Raw genomic sequence first — 20,660 nt, 5'->3', positions numbered from 1 at the left:
TGAGCATATGCGATGAGCAAATGTGCAAAATAGTAACACTTATTTCATTAATTTTCTTACAGACAAACACGTCGTACGTATGATTCAAATACTCTAAAACGGAGAAATTATTAAAGGCTCTTAATACCGAGGTAATAAGTGCCAAGCTAAAATCTGTCTCTATTTTGGTAATGATGGTTTTGTTATTAAATCCAGCAATTTTTCGCAAATTAAAATTAAACATGGATAAGAAATGTGTGATATTAGGAATGTTGTGGACAGAAGATATATATTCCGCTAAAGGAAAAGGAGTGCTGGACTTAGGAGCAATTATTAACGCGTAATAATAAATTGGTTTATCAGTTTCTGCCGAGCGATCTATGATATAGCCTGTTGCGTCGAGGTAACAAAAGACAGGTTCCTTTTTGGATACGCAAATTAAGCATTGTATTTCCTTTTCCGTAAAAAGTATACAGGAGAAAGGATATACGGTGTAATTTTGTATATAGCCGCTTATATGTTGTCCTGACCATGTATCATTATACTTATCAATCAGTTTTAAAATGAAAGTAATACAGTCTCTGTCTAAATCATTTGTGCTTTTACATTCACTTGAAATTTTTTGTAACAAACTTAAACTAGGAGCGCAGTTAAAATGATTAGCCTTTAAAGAGTTTTCCGGGGCTGATTTTAAAAGCAATAATTTTTTTTCAGTGGTTTAGAGGACCCCAATTCCAATTTTAATGCGTTACGTTTTTTATGCTTAATGAACCGACGACATGCTTCCCTTTCGATGTTATGTTTAATACTACCAATAGTTGATACTGCAATTTCGTAGTCTTCATATGGAGGACTGATCGGACTGAAACATCTAAAAACAAATTTTGCACATTCCGAAAATTTACAACTACCAGTAGCATAGAAAAATATTTTGGTCTTTTTTAATTTGTTCTTACAAAAATGATGTTTGAAAGATAACACGCACAACTCATTAACTTTTTGGAAATATTCATTAAAATCATCAGTCCATCCTACTTTTAATTTGTTTCCATTATTCCAAAATTCTTTCCAAAATTTTCTGGGAACAATAAATGTTTTTTCATTGCACTTTTCTTTGGCATTTTCTCTATCTATGATACTTCCTTCGTCTAAATTGTCTATATATCGGCTGGTTTCGTTATCACTAATAAGAGTTATATTTTCATTTTTATTTAGTGAAGGAATTTTTGTATTTATGTAGCTTAGATTAGTATATAGTTTATATTCCTTATTCTTTACCAGATTTTCAATCACTGAAAAGTTACGTTTGAAATTATAAAAACATGAACAAAGATGTTTATTGATGGTTTTATCAGAATGTTCAGGAAACATTGCTTTCAATATTGTTTTCCACATTGAATCTTTTTTCTTAAAAGATTCCTTCAATAATATATTCAATATATTATCACCAAAATCCGTAGAATACAAAGATAAAATAGCTTTTGCTGTGCTTTTCGGTGTAATAATCATTATCTTACTAAATAATAGAAAATAATTTTTTATTAAGAAGTGCGAGTGTATGTGGTATGTATGCTACGAAAAGAGATGTCGTAAGAAATAGATATTTTTGCTCGTGCAAAAGTCTCAGACGCAATCTGACTAACAACTGTGACAAACGAAATACGGAATATAGATCAACTCAAAAAAAACATATGCTACTCTATATCAATATTCAACTGTTAATATTACGGATAGATACCCCACCACAGTCCGACCGCCCACCTATCTAGCAAAGAAGACTGTCATATGTCAGGAGGCGGGTATTCAGCTCCCCCACTATACTACTCCAGACTCAGCTCTGCCGTAGCGCATGAGAGGCATGGTGGAGGAATAAACAACTCACCGAAACGCAACAATGCTTAAAAGCCTATTTTCCTGGCTACTAATAATAAAAACACTGAATTTAATTTGAACGGCACGTTCAACAAAACATATAAGTATTGAAAAAAAATTGCAATTATATATACATAACTCATCAAGTACGGCTTCTGTTAATCAACGACGTATCATAATAAATACATTCACATCCGTAGTTATAAGGGTTAAAATAATTAGTTCATGCATTAAAAAGGACTTCGAGCAACACAAAATTTGGTTTGTTTGTGTTTCTCGACAAGAAAACATTTTTGCTACCACATAAAAGTTAGCTTGTTCTCTTGGGCATTAAAAATCCTTTCTATTGATAGCATTTTCATCTTTTCAAAAAATTTCCCTGATACCGCAATAGTGATTAACACCTGAGATGGTATACGTGAGGACTTCAAGCAACACAAAATTTGGTTTGTTTGTGTTTCTCGACATGAAAACATTTTTGCTACCTCATAAAAGTTAGCTTATTCTCTTGGGCATTAAAAATCCTTTCTATTGATACCACTTTCATCTTTTTAAAAAATTTCCCTGATACCGCAATAGTGATTAACACCTGAGATGGTATACGTGAGGACTTTGAGCAACACAAAATTTGGTTTGTTTGTGTTTCTCGACATGAAAACATTTTTGCTACCTCATAAAAGTTAGCTTGTTCTCTTGGGCATTAAAAACCCTTTCTATTGATACCACTTTCATCTTTTTAAAAAATTTCCCCGATACTGCAATAGGGATTTTTTCGTAAGAATACGCTTCGAGCAACAAGAAAATGACAATTTTTGGTGTTTTTTGCCATGAAGGAATTTTTGCTACCTCTTGAAAGTCAGTTCCTTGTTGAGGGCATACAAAATCTTTTCTGTTGACGCCACTTTTATCTTTTCAAAAAATTTCTTAAGTAAGAAAATTAAAAATAAATAAATAATCGTTGAATCGCGTCTTTTTTCTTAATGATGATGTTAATTACTTTATATAGTCAATTTTTTATTGCAACAGTACTTATTTAATGAATGTGCATCGTTTTCCGTTTAAAATATATCAATTTTCTCAAATTATTGACATTTTAAGATAGCAGCGGTTCTCAACCTCTCGCCGTCTGGTCTGCTAGTTTTGGTCTGCTAGCTTCAGCTTCATCACTGATTTTGTCGTTGAGTATAACCGGTTGGCAACACTGAGAAAAAATGACGTCATTTTCTTTAGTGGTTAACATCAGCCCGAGACATACATTCTGGCTGGAGAAGAAGAAGATGCCGGAAAGAAATTAAATTTTTCGTCGTATATATAACTAACAGATTATGAGATCTCTGGATTGCGTGAACCAATTTTGATGTTTATGGTCTCAAATGAAAGCTTGTTCAAAACCAGTTTAGGAAAAGCTTAACGAAGCTGAAGCTAGCGGCCGATGGCTAGCGGCGGATGCGAGCATTATTGTCGTAACTGTACACGTACCATGTTATGCGCCGCGTAAGTAGAAAACGTATATTCTCACTAGAACGCCGTATGTAGTCAGACACACTCTACGTGTCCCAGCACGGTGCGAGCAACAAAATAAAACTCTATACCATCTAAACCAAAAACTTGATAAACATAAAGAAATATGCATCTTCTTCGTTATTTCATAACGAAGAGATCCATATAGGTTAAAAAGTGGAACCGTTTGGGGAATCAGCTGGAAAAAATTATAGAATTTTACACTACGCGTCATTTTTGCAGATTTCTCTACGTTTTGGCCAAGTTTTACTCCGCTGCTAGCCACAGGAAATTCCTCACCCAGTTTAAACCTTATGCATCTTCTTCGTTACTTCATAACGAAGAGATATATATACAGGGTGTAACGAAACGACCGCATTTTCTCGTAACTGGAGGTTCGGGGTGACAAACTGAGTGCACGTGTAAAATTTCGTTCGAATGGTTCAAGAGGTTTAAAAGTTATTTACATTTAAAAATCACCCTTTTTCGGTCCTTTTCGAACGACTTTGATTGCACAATGGAAAGTGAAAAAACAATTGATGAACACCCCATTTAGAATGTAAAAGTTATCGATCGCACGCGATAATACTTTTGCTATTTATTCCATTAATCTGGCTATCAGATTAATTTTAAAAATAGCAAAATCCTTTTTTTTACATTTCCAATTCAATTCAGTACAATTATCATTGACTGAATTTATGGAAAGAGCGAGAAGACGCAATGAAAAGGAAAGTATCAAAAACTAAGATGTCGCGCGAACGCACTGATAATTTAATAGGAAACGCATGAGGGCATTCTCTTTCTACTAACGAAGCTAAAGAGAATGATTCAAAATCAATACATTGATGATAGAGAAAACTAAACTTACCCATTTAATGTTCTCCAAGTTCTTTTACATCGAAGTTTTCGAAAAAGCTTCAAACTGGCTCTTCGATGATTTCCAGAAAGCACACTATCACTGTTTTTGCATTTAAGCATTCGTGAATTTAAACAAATTAGGTATTAACCTACGTTTCTTCAAAACACTGGTTAATTTGACACTTTTGAACTGTTTGAAGTAGGCTGATTAAGAGTAGTCGAAACGAATTACTTATTATTTCTCCTCTCTGTGTCTTTCTCTCTCTCTCTTTCTCTTCAGCATACTTCAAACAGTTCAAAAGTGTCAAATTAACCGGTGTTTTGAAGAAACGTAGGTTAATACCTAAATTGCTTAAATTCGCGAGTTTTTAAATGCAAAATCAGTGATAGTGTGCTTTCTGGAAATCATCGAGGAGCCAGTTTAAAGCTTTCTTAAAAACTTTGATGTAAAAGAACTTGGAGAACATTAAATGGGTAAGTTTAGTTTTCTCTATCATCAATGTATTGATTTTGAATCATTCTCTTTAGCTTTGTTAGTAGAAAAAGAATGCCCTCATGCGTTTCCTATTTAATTATCAGTGCGTTCGCGCGACATCTTAGTTTTTGATACTTTCCTTTTCATTGCGTCTTCTCGCTCTTTCCATAAATTCAGTCAATGATAATTGTACTGAATTGAATTGGAAATGTAAAAAAAAGGATTTTGCTATTTTTAAAATTAATCTGATAGCCAGATTAATGGAATAAATAGCAAAAGTATTATCGTGTGCGATCGATATCTTTTACATTCTAATTGGGGTGTTCATCAATTGTTTTTTCACTTTCCATTGTGCAATCAAAGTCGTTCGAAAAGGACCGAAAAAGGGTGATTATTAAATTTAAATAACTTTTAAACCCCTTGAACGATTCGAACGAAATTTTACACGTGCACTCAGTTTGTCACCCCGAACCTCCAGTTACGAGAAAATGCGGTCGTTTCGTTACATGTATATTAAAAAGTGGAACTGCCCAAAGAACTTGGTGAAAAAAATTATTAAAGCTTACAATGCACGTCGTATTTACAGAAATTCCGCGTTTTGGCTAAGTTTTCGTTCGCTGCTACCCACAGGAAATCGGGTGCTAATATGAAAGTATATGGATCTCTTCCTTATGAAATGAGGAAGAAGATGCATATACATTAAAAAGTGGAACTGCCCAAAGAACTTGGTGAAAAATATTATTGAAGCTTACAATGCGCGTCGTATTTACAGAAATTCCGCGTTTTGGCTAAGTTTTAATTCGCTACTACCCACAGGAAATCCGCTGCTAATATGAAAGTATATGCATCTTCTTCCTCATTTCATAAGGAAGAGATCCATATACTTTCATATTAGCAGCGGATTTCCTGTGGGTAGCAGCGAATTAAAACTTAGCCAAAACGCGGAATTTCTGTAAATACGACGCGCATTCTACGCTTTAATAATTTTTTTCGACAAGTTCCTTGAGCGGTTCCACTTTTTAATATATATGTATCTCTTCGTTATGAAGTAACGAAGAAGATGCATAAGGTTTAAACTGGGTGAGGAATTTCCTGTGACTAGCAGCGGAGTAAAACTTGGCCAAAACGTAGAGAAATCTGCAAAAATGACGCGTAGTGTAAAATTCTATAATTTTTTCCAGCTGATTCCCCAAACAGTTTCACTTTTTAACCTATATGGATCTCTTCGTTGTGAAATAGCGAAGAAGATGCATAAGGTTTAAACTGGGTGAGAAATTTCCTGTGGTTAGCAGCGGAGTAAAACTTAGCCAGAACGTAGAGAGATCTGAAGAAATGACGCGCATTTTAAGCTTCTTTAATTTTTTTCGACAAGTTCCTTGGGCGGTTCCACTTTTTAATATATATGGATCTCTTCGTTATGAAGTAACGAAGAAGATGCATATTTTTTTATGTTTATCAAGTGTTTGGTTTAGATGGTATAGAGTTTTATTTTGTTGCTCGCACCGTGCTGGGACACATAGAGTGTGTCTGACTACACACGGCGCTCTAGCGAGAATATACGTTTTCTACTTACGCGGCGCATAACATGGTACGTGTACAGTTACGACAATAATGCTCGCATCGGCCGCTAGCCATCGGCCGCTAGCTTCAGCTTCGTGCAGGATTTGGAAATACCTATTTCGACACATTACAGTGTTGAAAATGGAAGATGATAATAAAGTAGCTGTACTCCAATAGTTTTCCAATTTACTCTTTCGAACAAGACCCATATTGACAGTAAGAGCTAAGAAAACTCGCAGCTCATTGACCCTCATTGGTTCCCAAGCATTTATATTCAAACGATAAAGTTCAGGGTTTTGTTCCTGATATAGATTCTTTTCAGATTTGATCATTTCAAAGAGAGAATGGTCAAAAAAGAGCTCAAAATAATCAAGAGGTAGGTTGCAACATCTGACAGAATCATGAACCTAAAATGAGCCGGTGAAATCCTTTATTGAAGGATAAAAGAATCTATCATATTTGATATCAGAAGATTATGTACCCGTATCATAATCGTCATCATTGTTCTCTATTACAGCCTGCTCACACACACTCACACACACACACACACACATCACCAGAAGAATCTGGCTCTCTGATTCGTTACTAGACCAAATTATGGTTTCTTCGGTGTTCGCCATTATTTTTAGGATTAAACGTATAAAGTAAATTAGTACTAAGCTAATAGTAGCTGATAGCCGATATAAAATATTTAGATAAAAGATTTAAACGTAAAGCATAAAGCAAGTAGTGATGATTTTCGAGCACAAGTAGTATTAGCGCAGAAGACTTATTACCAGCGAGAAGAGTTATGCAACAATGGCCATCTGTTAGCCAAATATGAAATTACTTCAGAGGGGTACTATCTGCATGTCCCAGGAACCCCATGGATGCAAGTAAAAATTTTTCGTGACCGTCTTATATTAAACTTTCCGGTGCTCAAAAGGTTAAAACAGGGAACTTACTTTATTCCAAATTGCAAACAATGTAGTCAATAGATTTGTAGGTTTTCTGCCTATTCCTCTTCTTCAATTATTTTGTTGAATTGCACTATTATAAGTGTGCCCGGTTAAAAGTTCGCGACTTATCACCACCATAAATTTTTTGCCGGCTGACTCTCTGCAGTAACTCCGAGCGTCAAACTAAACATAGTATTCTGTGAAGATAGGCGCTACGATAAACATTCAGTAATCTGATATCCTCTATCGAAATAAAAATTAAATGATTCAAAATATTAGCTTAATAACTTTTATATTATACTAAGAAATAAATTCTACTTATCCTACCAAGAGCAAATCTAAACGCGACATTATTTTGATAATCTTTGTTAACAATAAAAAATTAATTACAGAAATATAGGATACGTACATACTACATACCTGCTTATTAATTTACATTATATAAATGTATATACATATATCCTATAATTAAAAATCGTACAAATAATGCAGCATTTAGATTTAATCTAACATAAAAATAAAATATATTTATTATTAACAATTTAAAATGATTAAATCAATATGTAAAAACTTTCAATTCCTATCTCGATACGGAGTAGTTATTAACGGGATCCCTCAAGCCCTCTGTAGCCAATATTACGGAACGAAAAACGAGGGAGAATTGTCCAGTGCGATTCTTCAACCGATTTCAATGTTTTTGGGCTTGTTGAAATCGTTAGGACTCGCACTTTGTCATAGAAAAAGCCGTATTTTCCAAAAAACGTAAAAAAATATACATTTTTAAAAATTCGCATTAATATTATTTAAACGCAAAACAAATCGAAAAATCGAGCTTCTTTATGACGAGGTGCCAGACCTAACGATTCCAACGAGCCCAAAAACATTGAAATCGGTTGAGAAATAGAGGCGTACCATTGTCCCGCGTTTTTGAGGTGGACGAAAACCAAAAATTTTTAGGAAGAAAGCTAGGCTTCCTCCCCTCTCGCGGCTCACGCTAACGTGTTCCCCCACTCCAGCATCGAAACTTACTGCAAAGCTTTCCTCATATTTACGCTATTCCCCTATCTGTAGCTATACACATATAAATACCGCTAAAATAATGTTGAGAACATTTCATTTCGCCGATATAATGAAATTGCTAAAAATGCAATTATCATTTTGAAATAAAATTGTAGAAAAGGAGATTTCGTAATGCTTGAAATATAGGGCATACGGCGAAACGCGGGACAATGGTACAGTCGTATTTTTCAACAGAATTTGATGAGACTAGTAATAATTAAAGCCATTCTTCATGTAGATTGTCCTAAAGAGCTCGCATTTTCGATAAAGCTTATAGTTTTTCAACTATGAACGTTTGAAGTTGCACGGCGCACAAATACATATTTCTTCTCTCGCATAGATCAGCTGTTGCGCACGTCCATCTTCAATCGTTCATAACTGGAAAACTATAAGCTTTATCGAAAATGCGAGCTCTTTAGGACAATCTACATGAAGAACGGCTTTAGTTATGACTGGTCTCATCAAATTCTATTGAGAAATATGCCTGTACCATTGTCCCGCGTTTTGCCGGAATTTCAGGTCTTCAAGCGTCACTGACTCGTTCATTCTGCCATTTATTCCGAGCAAAGTAAAAATGCACCAACAATTTGGGTAGCATCATTGAATAGTGCGTGAAAAGGGGAGACGCTTTTATGATATTTTCATAATTTTGCAACGCTTCTTTTGGTCATTACAATGCAAACTGTAACAAGATGCGTACTCGGAGTAAATAAAGTTGGCTTCCCCTTTCCCCTCTGCAGCTTGTTGCCTTGTCCAGCGTATGTAAACCAGCATAGTAGGCCTACATACATACGGGTGCGACTGTGTTAGTGACTCGTGGAGTGTACTGTAAACAAACACACATAGCGTTTACCATGTATGTACGTGGGTCTTATTTTCAATCGCGAAATTGCCCTTCTAAATTTATTGCATTGCACCTTCTACGACAAGCTTCATAAGATTAAGAAATACTCATAGCAGCATGTACATTATCGAGAGCTTCTAATGTAATTTCTCAATGTGCAATCGTACTTTTATTTGTTCCGAAATAAATAGCAGAATGAACGAGTCAGTGACGCTTGAAGACCTGAAATTACGGCAAAACGCGAGACAATGGTACAGTCGTATTTTTCAACAGAATTTCATGAGACTAGCCATAATTAAAGCCATTCTTCATGTAGATTGTCCTAAAGAGCTCGAATTTTCGATAAAGCTTATATTTTTCCAGTTATGAGCGATTGAAGATGGACGTGCGCAACAGCTGATCTAAGCGAGAGAGGAAATATGTATTTGTGCGCCGTGCAACTTCAATCGTTCATAGCTGAAAAACTATAAGCTTTATCGAAAATGCGAGCTCTTTAGGACAATCTACATGAAGAATGGCTTTAATTATTACTAGTCTCATCAAATTCTGTTGAAAAATACGACTGTACCATTGTCCCGTGTTTCACCGTATGCCTTATATTTCAAGCATTACGAAATCTCCTTTTCTACAATTTTATTTCAAAATGATAATTGCATTATTAGCAATTTCATTATATCGGCGAAATGAAATGTTCTCAACATTATTTTAGCAGTATTCATATATGTATAGCTACAGTTAGGGGAATAGTGTAAATATGAGAGGAAAGCTTCGCAGTAAGGTTCGATGCTAGAGTGGGGGAACACATTAGCGTGAGCCGCGAGAGGGGAGGAAGCCTAGCTTCCTTCCTAAAAATTTTTGCTTTTCGTCCACTTCAGAAACGCGGGACAATGGTACGGCTCTATTTCTCAACCGATTTCAATGTTTTTGGGCTCGTTGGAATCGTTAGGTCTGGCACCTCGTCATAAAGAAGCTCGATTTTTCGATTTGTTTTGCGTTTAAAGAATATTAATGCGAATTTTTAAAATTTTTTATTTTTTTACGTTTTTACGTTTTTTGGAAAATACGGCTTTTTTATGACAAAGTGCGAGTCCTAACGATTCCAACAAGCCCAAAAACATTGAAATCGGTTGAAGAATAGCGCTGGACAATTCTCTCTCGTTTTTCGTTCCGTAATGTTGGCTACAGAGGGCTTGAGGGATCCCGGTAAGTCAGCCGCAGCATCAATTATCATAGAATTAGTATTCGAAGCTCGAAGACGGAACAAAATTATTTTTCCCTAGTTAAAAGTCCACCACTGTTTTGAAAAATGGCGTCTTCGTCGGAAATTACTGTAGAATAATTTATTTCTTATGTTGTTTACTGAATAATAGAATTGGCGAGCTGATGTAAAAAGACTGCTATATATAAGAAATGTTCGTCTCAAATATATTTATAATTATATCATATCATCAGACGAATCAAGATATAAAATAATTCTTTATCTTCAATGCTTATTAATTTAAAATATATCTCTTAGATATCAATCTAAATAACAATTGAAATTTTCGGGAAAATCTTGTTTTTTTTGGAGAGTAGTTGGCGCCCCTCTGCGAGTGGCGCCCAGGGCATAATAGACCTCCTTGCCCCCCGTTCGCTATGCCACTGGGTCCGAAATCGTGCAACCGCCCGAAGACTGTATCCGTAGCACTTGATTCGTTCTCGCGGCGGGAGTATTCGCGTTAGTCAGGGTCGGTTGTTCCACTTCTTGATAAAATTTATCTGCTTGGTAAAAATTACAAACTGTAGTAAATTCTATTCAATTTCATGCTTTACCAAACGGATAAATTTATCCAGACGTTTGCCAATGGGTGGAACAACCAGCCCTCAGTAAGGTAAAGCGTGGTGACCAAATCGTATTGTCTCTCTTCCTCTCTTTCTATGAAATTTTACTTTCGGAAGAGGCGCGGTAGATTAGGTCTATTTATATACAGAATTTTCAAAAAGTCTTTGTACCCCTAATTATCTCAAAAATTAAGCGTATTAAGAAAAAATATGATAAATGCTTAGTTTTATTATTTTTTAAATTCTAACCAATGAACATATTGGTTTGACCTTGAGAGATACGCTGAAGGATATAACATCTTGATTTTTTTAAAGGAATTACCCAATTTTGTTTAGCATGTGATTGTAGCTGATCTCCAGAGCTTTCCAAAACAATTATATTAATGTATTAATTCATCCAGTAATTAGCTATATATTTTGAGTTGGAACTACGCATAGGTGTGGGTTTTTCTGAAGTATATATATATATATATATATAGTTTCCATAAATGCTACGCGTTTACTTGCACAGCCGCTCACCTAAATGTAGTTTCAACTTGAAATATTTAGTGAATTACTGGATGAAATAATACATTAATATATGTTTTGGAAAGCTCTTGAGATCAGCTACAATCACATGCTATACAAAATAGGGTAATTCGTTTAAAAAAATCAAGATGGTGTATCCTTCAGCGTATCTTTCAAGGTCAAACCAATCTGTTCATTGATTAGAGTTTAAAAAATAATTTATCACATTTTTTCTTAACAGGCTCAGTTTTCGAGATAATTAGGGGTACAAAGACTTTGTGAACATCCTGTATACATACATAGATATATATATAATACAAAAATTGGTATTAACAAATTCTATTTTTTGTTGTAAAATAATAGCGTTAACCAAAAAAATGAATATCGTGGCATTCCTATGGGAGTAGCTATATCTATATTCTCAGTACAAATAAATTCAGTGTAAATATTACGGACACCTGTAGCTTTACAAATTTATTTATAAACAATATTAAATTGTTTGTGTAATTTTATATTTTTCATGTAAAGATCATAATTTTTTTAGGAAATAATAAACTCTAATGTAAAGTTACACGTTTCTTTAAAAACAATATTAGGTTTCTTGTGTAATTTTACATTTTTAAGGTAGGAATACTTATTTGGGTGTACATTTAACTATTTGTTGTAATATCGCGCATCGTATACTGAAAATTTTTTAACTGATTGCATAAGTTTCCGGTCTTTATGTAAAATTTCAATTTCAGTGTAAATAATACACTTTTTTGTAATTCCACAATATTTTTAATGATATTTACGCTTTCAGTTTAAATTTTACACTGAATAACGTTGCATTTTTATAGATTCCACGGATTATTACAAATTTTGGTAATTTTACACTAAACTCTTCCAGTTCATGACTGTCAGTGTAATTTTTACACATGTTTTCGGTGTAAATTTACACATCGATTTTTTACAGTGTACAATTCACTAGTAATCTATGTTAAAAACAACATTAAGATTGTAACATTATAATAAATTTTGTTAATTATTATTAACTTCATATAATTATTATTTAAATAGTAATTGCTACACATTTTATATACTACCTACCCTTTCAAAAATATAAAATATTAGCAAGAGACTGAAATCTAAACGAAGATGGCCTACGTAAATATTGAAATTTCTTTACGTTCATATGAATTTCTGCAGATAATTACCGGCAAACACTTAAATCTCCAGATCAAGACCCCTCATAAAATCTGAGTTATATATTTTTTTTCAAATTTAATACACTGTACGATAGTATAATTGAAAATTTGGATGAACTGCGCCCAGGGTTTAAAATTCTTCTCTGAGCATTGCAATGTTTCGATTTTCATTTACGCCTTTCGTCTCTAGTATTATGAAATAATTCTTTCTTATCGAGATTCCTCTTGAAAACTGTAACATTCTTTTCCAAATTTAATCTACTAAATGACAGTGCAAGTCATAATTTAGAAAACATTTTTTGAACTTTCAAAAAGATTATAGTTTTTTGATCATGCGTATTGCCTGACTATAACATAGAAAATACTTGTTCCACTTCGTAACTAGTGGCTGGGAAATGGTGGCTAGCTTCAGCCTCAAGAACTACCCTGAAGACTGATCAACTCTCCTATCTCTCCTGCACTGCCTTCTAGGGACTCGTCTAGGATCTATATAGGATAGTGCTCCTCTCCCAGGGTTCTGGGGTCGAATATCCTTTGAGTGTAAAGGTTATAGCAGCAGTCGGATGGTAGGGTGGCTTTGAAGCCATAAGCACGCGGTAAGGGATCTGGTTAGGGGTAAAGTGACTGCACTTTTCCCGAGTCCACTTCTCCGCTCTCTTTTGACTTTTCGTCTGAAGACTTTCAGTGAAAGTTCTTATTGCAAAGTTCCCCAGCGATAAGTGCTCTATTTAGCTTTCCGCGATTGAGTTAGCGCTCTCGTTCCTTCTTTTCGGGCCCTCCAGTCGCGGAAAGGGATTCTGAGTTTTTAACGGCGACAAATTCACTAGGATTCCTTAGATTCTAGCTTAACGTCTACCATAAAGCACTTTGGTGCGATTAAATACTTTGTAAAGATTTGTATATATTTTTCTCTATTTATTTGCATAAGTTGTGACTTTTCTGATAATTTGGCATTCCTTGTTTCTTTTCAAACAGACCCTTCTTTCTTTTTCTTTCAGCAGATTTCAGACTGATAATCGGCGCACTATCTTGCACAGGCTCATTCTAACCTTTTCAACCGAAGATTCAGGGGCATACCTTTAGCAGAGAATGCAGGTAAACTCGGAAAGAATTAAATAAGCAAGTTAAATAAATAGTGATTATATTCTCACACGATATTAATGTTTGTAAGCCACTTGTTACTTCCCATGTGAACTACATTGGTAGAAAAATTATTATAATGACATGAAAAACATTGATTTTTGGTCATTGTTAAAAATGTCAGCGTTAAATAACGGTTATTTTAGAGCATTTAAAATGTGCATCGTCTTTACACGTTTCTCTTTCACAAAAATAATGTATTCAATAGAAAAAATACTAGTGAAACGTTAAATTTAAAAATGATTAAACAAAATCCATCAAAATAACATTGAACAATATCCGATTCAATCTGCGTGCTAAATTTCTATTATTTCTTACGTTTCAATAACCCTTTAAAATTTCACAAAAGAACAAACTTTATGCTGCTTTTTTCCAACTGAAATTCCTAAAATATAACATCAAATGATGGTAGAGTGTAAATCTTCCGAAAAATTTTTTATCCTACGTGCACGGATCTATAAAATTTACATCTATATGCCTGAATTCCACCAGTGACGTATGTGGAGTTTTGAAACTAGTTTAGAGAGCAGTTGGTACTAATTTTTCTTAAGAGTTCAGAAATAACAGATGTCATACAAGTGTGTATACTGTATTAATATGATACAGGTTATAATAATATTAAGATATCAGATTGGTGTTGTCGAATCTATAAACACCTTTAATATAGAACCCAGACTTGAATAAATACTCACGCGCGCATCCAAGCTTTCACGAAAGCGCATAAGTCTCTTCTTTACAGGGAATTAGCGAGTAGGTTCACCAAGTGTTAGGCTGCTAAAGGGAAGGAATATGAAATAATAAAACACAATTTATCGTGAATCAAAGAAAACATTTAAAATTTATTGTGACGTTAAAAATCTCCAATCGGTAATAGGAGAGCTATGACGTTTATGGGACCCTCCCTCCTGCCTACTCGGTTCTGGTCCATTTCAGCCAGACGTAGTTAAGGAGGTTGGTCCGATTTAGAATTAACGAACAGATGTTGATACAAAAATTTGTATAAACTTAGTAGTATTGGAAAAGTCACTATATTAATTTTTAGATTGTTTGGATACTTATACAATTAGAAATAAATAAAATAATTTGTTACAATTTAACATGTAATCTTATGGGCAGGCAAATTTTTTCTCTCTTCATACTTGAAATACGCGAAGATTAACGAAAAGAAACGTGTGAAACACTTAAAAAAAGTTAATAAATATCTAATGATTACATGAAAGATTGAAACATATCGATTTGGTAACTGTACCATCAATAAATAAAAAATTTTCTTCGGGAAACTGATGTTTTTGATAACGTCAACCTCCATTATATGAAATAGTGGCAACGTCGCAATCGCCGTAGCCCGCGTTCTTTGAAAAGCATTCATCTATGCTGAATATATGAAAGGGAATTTGAGTTGATGGTTATTTAACAATAAAAGCAAAATAAGAACCTGAACAATAATTTATTAAATATCTAATAAACATTTTATTAATCTTGAAACATAATGCATTTATAATGCCTTATTTTTAAACATTTTTGGATGCCTTTGGAATATTTTATAATTAAAACTATATTGCAACATAAATACCTATATCTATAAATAACTGAAAGCCAGAAAACTTGAAAATAATATTATTTTGTAAAACTGGCGATCACCTTTTGTCTATGACAGAAGCAACGTTGCCAAATCTAACCTCTTACTACTTTAGTCAGTAGAGAGTCTACGATAAATCTGTTTTGACTTTAGACGTATGGAATCAACCTCCTTAAGCTAACTACGAGTTAAAGTGGTATAGTTTGTGTCACAGACACTATTTGTAAACTTGAGTTTAGCAAATTAAACCTCGTTTAAGAGTGTGGTTGAAATAGTCCTTAGCCTGATTAACGAATAGTGGGGGTAAATTAGAATACCCTAAGTGGTGAAGGAGGTCAGAGATTCCATGTGAGTTTACAAAAAATCAGGACGAGAGGGTGCGCGGGTAGCGAGCGTGCAGTTAACCCGGAGGGGATTTCATGCACTTTTGACGTCACATCCCTACTTCTCTAACGTCAGGCCCCAGTCGGTAAAAGCAATATCGTTGATGCTAAAATAGATTCTCGTTGTGGTGATTCGTTCGCTCGCGTAACCTTGATTATTTTTAGCAGGTTACTGACCCCGCTGAACTTGCTTTACTCTGAATGAAGTTGAATATCTTACTTTTTGCATAGTTCAGCTATTTTTGGAACTAATATACAGAGTGAAACGTTAACACCGCACTTCCTTAAAAGGGATGATTCCTGAGATCTTTCTAAGCAAAACCCCGTTGTCCTTTTTTAAATGTAGCCTCCGGTTAAGGAGAGGTGAAAGATAACATTTCGCGCAACATTCTGTATCACTTTTATGAAGGAAGTAAGGTAAGTGACCCGATTCTCGATAACCTGAGGAGACAATCAATTTTAGAAGCGTTTTATATATAACTACTTTCTAAATTAATTCTAAAAACGATTTTAATATATACATTGTATAATCCCAAACACACTAAATTAAAAATAAATGAAAACAATCGGTTATTTATTTTTAAATCGAATTTTCAATAAATAAATGCGTTGTAGGAATTGTCGATAATGATTTAAGTTAAGGAGCAATTGTCGACAGCGAGTAGATCCTATTCTCGATAACGCGAATAAATTTATTCTCGATAAATAAATTATATCCTACCTTTTTCTCCTTGCCCATGATTACTCCGATGATCTCCTAGATTATTTTTTGTTACTTGAAACTTTGCAAACATGGAAAAGCACAAGTCTAAAAATCCGCAAGTGCTTAACTCCACAGCTAAGGAAAATGGCCGACCGCGTCAAGTTGCATAGGACAGACTAATCTTTAATTTTTTTCTCCACTTTTCGCATAAGCGGCAAATTGAAACTAACGGAATCTATTCTTTAATGTTTATCTTATAAAAACATTTCTTTCATTACATAATAATATGTGTGTATACACAAAGAAATAATATTTTTTTTTTAAATTATCGAAAATAGGGTCAACTACCTTAGTATAGGCATGTACGTATGATAAGAGAGAGGGATCAGAGAGAAGTTGCTGCTAATGTTCCACTCTTCCCTTTTATTATTTCGGAATTGGTGAAAAATTGCTGCCGGTTTGTTGCTTTAACTTTTTATTAATTAAAGTCTAATTTTGAAATTTAATTTGCGTTCTCGTTCAAAAACCAACACGTACGCGTAATTTACCTACAGAGAATTTTAGTTAATTGTGAGATTGTGCATCCCCATATAATTTAATTTCTGCTGCCAAATAATTAATGGATGAATTGGAATAGTGCAAATTAAATTCTATGAAAATGTACACTTTAAACCAAGCCTGTGCTCCAGTCAATGAACACTCAGTTGTGTCAAGCTACCCGCGTAGAAAAAAATAGTCTGATAAAGATGTGGCAATCCAATGGCAAAGGAAAGGAAAAATACTGGCAAAAGACTGGATTCCCATATTGCATCAAGTATGGCAATGTGTGATGTAAATGACTGCATTTTCGTTGGCTATTAAGCCTTTGCCAGTCTTTTTTCATTCTTAAAATAAATTATGGGGATCGATAGAATTTTTCTTAAATGCAAAAGAAAAATCAGCGGTGGGACTCGAAAAAACCTGAGCTAACTTTAATCTTACATACAGTTATCCGACAATTTTGTCAACTCGGCTAACCTACAAGTTATTTGACATGGGTTCGTTTATTTAAACTAAACTATACTATATATTTGTCTGTTGTTTCTATATACGTGAAAATAATCTTTCAACAAAATCTAAGTTTGGCTGAATGGCTAAACGTCGGACAGCTGTACGTAAGATTGAAGTTGGTTCAGGTTCAGTCCCACCGCTGAATTTTTTTTGCATCTAAAAAAAATTCTATCGATTCCCATCAATTGCTTTAAGAATGAAAAAAGACTGGCAAAGGCTTAATAGCCAATGAAAAGGCAGTCTTACATCACCCATTGTCATACTTGATGCAATATGGGAATCCAGTTTTTTTCCATTCCTTTGCCATAGGATTGCCACATCTTTACGAGACTATTTTTTTCTACGCGGGTAACCATCATTGACTATAAACGAGAAAAGAAAACTATAGCCGAATAGTCGCGTCGTTGACGTTTAGCCTGGTAGATAATAAATGTGTAAAAAAATGTTTATACTTATCTAATTTTGAAGAGCAATTTTACGGATGGTCAGCATTGTAAGTGTGATTCATTTGGCCATATGGCCACTTCCAGCATCGATGCACGCCCTTGCTCGTCGGAGAAGATTTGCTTGGACAGTGGCTACTATTTTAGGTGTGATTTCTGTGATAGCCACATCCAATCGCGCTGCTGATTCTTCCTGACCCCACTTCTCCGTAGGTAAATTGCGCGTACGCGTTAATTTTTGGGTGAAAACGCGAATTAAATTTCAAAATGTGCCTTTAATTAATAAAAAGTCAAAACAACAAACCGGCAGTAACGCCTAACCGATTCGGAAATAACCAATAAAAGGGGAGAGTGAAACGCCAGTAATAATTGACTATCTGATCTTTCTCACTTGTCATACGTACATACTTATACTATTGCATTCATAAAGGTGACACGTAATGGCGCACCAAATATTGTCTTTCGCTTCCCCTTAACCAGGGGCTAGATTTAAAAACCGACAACAGGGTTTTACTTAGAAAGGCCTGAGGATTCATCCCTTTCAATGAAGTGCGGTGTTAAGGTTCCATGTATATAATAGCATACGCAAACATGCAATCGATTCAACGCTTACTTGGTGCAACGTTATGTTCCGTTCTCTCGGGTAAATTAATCCTGGGACAGGGAACATCAGTCTAACGGAAGTTTTTACAAAAGATCGTTATCAAAACAATGGCTCCAGCATTCGTGGACTTTCAAGGAAGTGTATAAATAAATAAATAAGAAATACGTTTATATTCTAAAATGAGAGAATTTATTATTATATAAATCAAAACTCATCCTGCACATCATTATTATCGTTACCAATCATTTTAATCACATCACCCTCAACTATCAACTCATCTCAATTCTCATTCAAATCATTTTATCCACAATCAACACTTCATCTCCATTCTCACCACCATCATCAAAATTATCCAAAATCAATACTTCGTCTTCATCTTTATATGCAGTTAGTTGTATTTCATATAGAAACTTGACTTCTTCCTCATCATCGTCCACTACTAGTTTTATTTCGTCCCCTTCAATATTTGCTGCTGGGGGGTATTTCACACAAAAACTCTATTTCTTCGTCCCTCAAAACTTCATCCGCTTCATCATCATCAATCACTTCCTCAATTTCTTCAGTATGATTCAACAAGATTTCAACCATTATTTATAAATCTCCCTCAAATTCATTTAAAAAAAATTCATTACATCACCATCGACACGGCATTTGCAGAAATTAAATTGTTATTAAACATTTTCTTAGTACACACTTTTTATTGCAGTATGCACTATTAGATTGGAAGTAGAAACATAATTTAATGAGCTCTCCAGAACTGCTCAAATATTTAAAACTTTTTCACCTCTAGCTACTTTAATAAAAAACGCCCTTACAACGATACCGTTGAAGGTACGTGTACGGAACATTCGTATTTTATTTCTTTTGATAGAATCACACCCAAGTTTAGATATACAAACATATATCATCACCTTACTAAGCGATGAAATCAAAATCGTTGTAACAATGCACGTAATAAAAATTCAAGAGAAAAGTGCTCAAGATGTCCATATACAATAGTGTAGCAAATTTCTACATTTAATTTAAATCGAAAATTTATTACAAAACTTTTGTAATAAATATTTCAAGATTTACCAATTGCTGAAAAGTGTAGAACTATTTCCCCTTTCTTTAAATAAATAAATATATATATATATATATATACTTGGGAAAATCATATACATGCTATTAATAAAGTAATAATAATTGAATTAATCTTTATAGTGTCCAGGAAGCCTATATAGTGGCGCGTTGATGGTGGCAACATTTTCAAAGTTTATTCTATTGACATTGATCAAACGACTGTAATAATTAGAACAACGAAGTTAATAATATGCTCTGGCTGCAAAGGTTAATAAGTCTATGTCGTTTATTTTATAAATATGGTACATATGAGAAAGAGTCATATGAAAGATGTATGCTGTAGATGTATAAATATATTTGACGTATCAGATTTCAGCATGTGGTGAAAAAATAAATATCTAACACGTTCCATACTAAAGACCTTACCATACAACAAAATGCCTGCGTATGGTAAAATTAATATCTCCAGCAAGAACATATTCTTTTACAAAACTTTAATACATATCCACAAAAAACAAGCTTCGCTTATGAAAAAAGACGGCAAGTACATCAATCGTCTCTAGCGTATTTTAATATAGTAAAATAAAATATTTCTATTAAATAATGAATAAAATCCAAATGTTAAGCAAGTATATATCTCACAAAAAACAAGCTTCGCTTGTAAAAAAAGGACGGAAGGTACATAAGTCGTATCTAGTATGATTAATATATAGTAATATAAAATATTTTAATTAGAAAAAATAGTGAAATCCAAATGTTAGGCAAGTCTAAACTTATACCATGGCGAACATTGAAATTTGGAAAAAAGTAAATAGTAATACAAAAATGACTTGCCGGACCCGTTGTATGCAATCGTATTAAACAGCCACATTTTTAACTTACGAGAAGCAACGCTTATATTGCAAGATAGCGACTTACACATGAATATTACGGGCCCGGCAAGTAATTTTTGTATTACTATTTCCTTTTTTCCAAATTTCACTATTTTTTTTAATTAAAATATTTTATAATACTATATATTAATCATGCTAGATACGACTTATGTACTTGCCGTCCTTTTTTTACAAGTGAAGCTTGTTTTTTGTGGGATCTTATA

At 34.0% G+C, this 20,660-nt stretch overlaps 2 protein-coding genes across 22 annotated transcripts in view; one reads left to right on the top strand and one right to left on the bottom strand.

The window, feature by feature from the left end:
* The window catches only part of Csk (C-terminal Src kinase), a 278,720-nt gene that overhangs the window by 31,909 nt on the left and 226,151 nt on the right, over positions 1-20,660 (top strand). For 12 of the 21 annotated variants that reach the window (XR_010822617.1, XR_010822618.1, XM_066727075.1 and 9 more), the window contains one exon: positions 13,602-13,695. The exons of 4 other annotated variants lie outside the window; for them this stretch is intronic. The gene's annotated coding sequence lies outside the window, so the exon portion shown is untranslated. Of the gene's footprint in view, positions 1-13,598; positions 13,696-20,660 lie in introns of all 21 variants that reach the window. 5 more of the 21 variants (XM_066727063.1, XM_066727060.1, XM_066727069.1 and 2 more) reach the window with 1 other exon arrangement.
* Positions 1-20,660, bottom strand: part of LOC136773765 (repetitive organellar protein-like) — a 34,088-nt gene that overhangs the window by 1,716 nt on the left and 11,712 nt on the right. Inside the window, exons 2-3 of the mRNA XM_066727679.1 lie at positions 965-1,162; positions 792-850 (exon numbers count right to left, since the gene is read on the bottom strand). Coding sequence (XP_066583776.1) covers positions 792-850; positions 965-1,162 — 257 coding nt within the window. The remainder of the gene's footprint in view (positions 1-791; positions 851-964; positions 1,163-20,660) is intronic.

The sequence above is a fragment of the Prorops nasuta genome, unplaced genomic scaffold (assembly GCF_024137725.1).
Source record: "Prorops nasuta isolate Cenicafe-Biocafe unplaced genomic scaffold, Cenicafe_Pnas_1.2 PNAS00005, whole genome shotgun sequence".
Lineage (NCBI taxonomy): Eukaryota > Metazoa > Arthropoda > Insecta > Hymenoptera > Bethylidae > Prorops > Prorops nasuta.
Note: the sequence above shows the minus strand (reverse complement) of the source record. Positions and strands in the feature narration are given on the sequence as shown.